Source organism: Haemaphysalis longicornis, unplaced genomic scaffold (assembly GCF_048455015.1).
Source record: "Haemaphysalis longicornis isolate Haplotype H1 unplaced genomic scaffold, Haemaphysalis longicornis Haplotype H1 scaffold_7, whole genome shotgun sequence".
Classification (NCBI taxonomy): domain Eukaryota; kingdom Metazoa; phylum Arthropoda; class Arachnida; order Ixodida; family Ixodidae; genus Haemaphysalis; species Haemaphysalis longicornis.
In genome coordinates, this window is record NW_027526422.1 from 42,465,378 (window position 1) to 42,467,883 (window position 2,506).

General features: G+C 46.6%; 1 protein-coding gene across 2 annotated transcripts in view; it reads right to left on the minus strand.

Annotated features, from left to right (window-relative positions):
- The window catches only part of LOC144145355 (uncharacterized), a 24,997-nt gene extending 23,448 nt beyond the window's left edge, over positions 1–1,549 (minus strand). The window contains exon 1 of one of the 2 annotated variants that reach the window (XM_077676926.1): positions 1,067–1,549. Coding sequence is in view for 1 of the 2 variants with exons in the window: in XM_077676925.1 (XP_077533051.1) it covers positions 1,067–1,078 (12 nt within the window). In the remaining variant the exon portion in view is untranslated. The remainder of the gene's footprint in view (positions 1–1,066) is intronic. The other variant, XM_077676925.1, reaches the window with a different exon arrangement.
- Between the last annotated feature and the right edge of the window lie 957 nt (positions 1,550–2,506).

Consider the following 2,506-nt stretch of genomic DNA (forward strand, 5'->3'; position numbering starts at 1 on the left):
GGGGTTAGACATATACTGCTTTGCAGTAAAACTGCGACTGCTGGGCTTTCAGAACACTGTTAACGAGGCTGCTGTTAGAGAGGCTAGGAAAATGCTGTTTTTGACTTCCCTAGAGTCTGTTCTTCGTGTCGTAACAATAGCGACCACGAGTATGTGCGCGCGCAATGGTGCGCACCACGTACGCACACTCATGAAATTGAACCTTCGGCAACTTCCCTGATAACGGGGCACTCCTAAGCTGGAGCCCCTCATTGGTGCCATGTTGATACTTCTGAATGGTTATCTCTGCAACGATGCTTAGTAGTTCCCAGCCATTAAAATCATGGTGCGTCATTTTTATAGTTCCACAATTTCTTTCTGCCATATAATTTATGAAACAAAGAATTCACCATAAATTTGTTTAAACGTCTAGAATCTGCAACTTTGGTTATACAACTTTCCGCTGCACGTGCCCCAACCCTCACAGGTTGTTACCCTTCTCTTTCTCCCGTATAATTAACTTGCGGAGTGCGAAATTTGTCGAGTGCGCTTATCACTGCTCCACTACTGAAAACGCTTTGAACGAAGCAAATAAAGGTAGGCATCGCTTAAGAATCTGGATATTGCCTCACCAAAGGCCGTAGTGAACGGGTGGAAATAAACTTATAACGCGTTGAGTCCTTTAACTTGCAATGAAAACTCATACAAGATAGCGAAAATTTATTTCACCGCCTTAAAGAAAATGCATTCTCCGTTGCCGGACGTATAACTGGTCACCTGGTGCTCGCCATCATAATGGCTAAGCCAGTGCAGCGCTGTGTGGTGGACATTTAATATTAGGGCTGGAGTAAGTCCCTAATGTTTATTCACTTTCAATTTTTCAGGAAAGCACCGCACCTAAACCTTAACCTTATCGATATTACAAAAGTTATCCCAAACGGCTGCATGGAGGTTAAGCCAACTCTAACAAAAACGGCTTTGCTGGTGGTGACATCCCTCATGGCTTGATGGCAAAGCAAAAATTAAGCCTATACAAATCGTCTGCCGAAAGTGACGATGTATATCAAGAAAACACTGTCCCACTAACCTTGCCGTCCATTGTTATGTGGCTTCCGTGCGGGAATGGCCTTTCAGTGGACTCGGTCGCCACCACAGAGGGGTCACGTTTTGTCACTTGGCCGCACTTGTCGCACGAACACCCGACCGGCCTTCGGAGGAGGGGGGCCTGCAGGAAACTGAGCCACTCTAATTGCTGATATCGTTTATGTGCCCCGTCACAAAGAATGACGTGCGGTCAGCCAGAGATAACACGCCCCGACAGACTCCTTGTGACGTCGAGCAACTGGGAGAGTAAAAGAGCGGTACGTATGCATGCTTATCGATGCCTGTTGAGCCTATTTAGCTCGCCTTGTTCTAGGAGCGATAGAAACGGCCATGCCTGATATCGCTGTGTTGCCGGGCTAACCTGAGTTTGGCTACTTACCGTGAAATGGCAGAGCGTAAGAGCACCTAATGTTCCTCTTCCCTACCCTGTAAGCCTGGCGTCTAGGGGAGATAAGTGGGTGAATAGCACGGTAGGCAGGTGCGCGAAGCTGTCGAAGTGACTGGCATTCCTCGAAATAGGCAAGTACAAAGGAAAAATGCGAACGGACGGTTGCTACGCGTGGTGAAACGGAGGGTGTCTGCTCGGTCACCTATGCGTCGCTCTTTTAGTGGCCAAGGTTTCATGGCGAATTTCGCGCAACCATCGGGTGGCGCATCCTCAACACACATCCGGATATTTAGGATCAGTCGCCGATATTCCGCATGACTTATTGTATTTTCTAGCGCAGTTCGAAAACGTTACAAGCTTAGCAACCTGAATTGTCCGCTACAGAAAGTTATACAGGCATTGCGAGATTCTTAAAATGCTTTGGGGCCTTCCTATCTTAATGAATTCTCACATTGCTCCTAAAAATCGACTTCCCAGCAATGCATTTGTGTATAACAGTGGCGCTGATTTCGAAGCTTGGTGTAAGCTTGGTCTTTGTAAGCTGGCTTTTCCACACGTCTTTCTAAATTCGGCAGTGAAGCCAACTAATTGGGGGGAAGAAGCAGTTTGCAACGACATTGTGACTACAAAACATTTTTTTAGCAACCGGGGAAACAACGGAGTGTCAATGCGTAACTTGGGGCAAAGAAAAGGCTAATTTGTTACAAAAGAAGAGAGAAGAGCTTCGAATGGTATTTTGTGGTTGATGCAGCCAACTGTCTGTCAGCTTCCCTCTCAATGCATCGTTTACACATAGTCGAGTGCGAATATATCCAACTCTCACCTGCTTAAGAGGCCGTAGTGTTCAACCGCCTGTGGATGACGTAAATGCAGGCTTCCTTGCGCCATCCATCTCTAGTACATTTTCGCAACTGTGATTCCACGCTCGCCTTCAGTGCTAGGAGTGGCGCAATCTGGCTCGTTTATCTTCCATGGCGCGTAAGTTTTTGAATGCTTGGTAGGCTTTAAGCAATAAAAGGTGACCATATTCAAAAA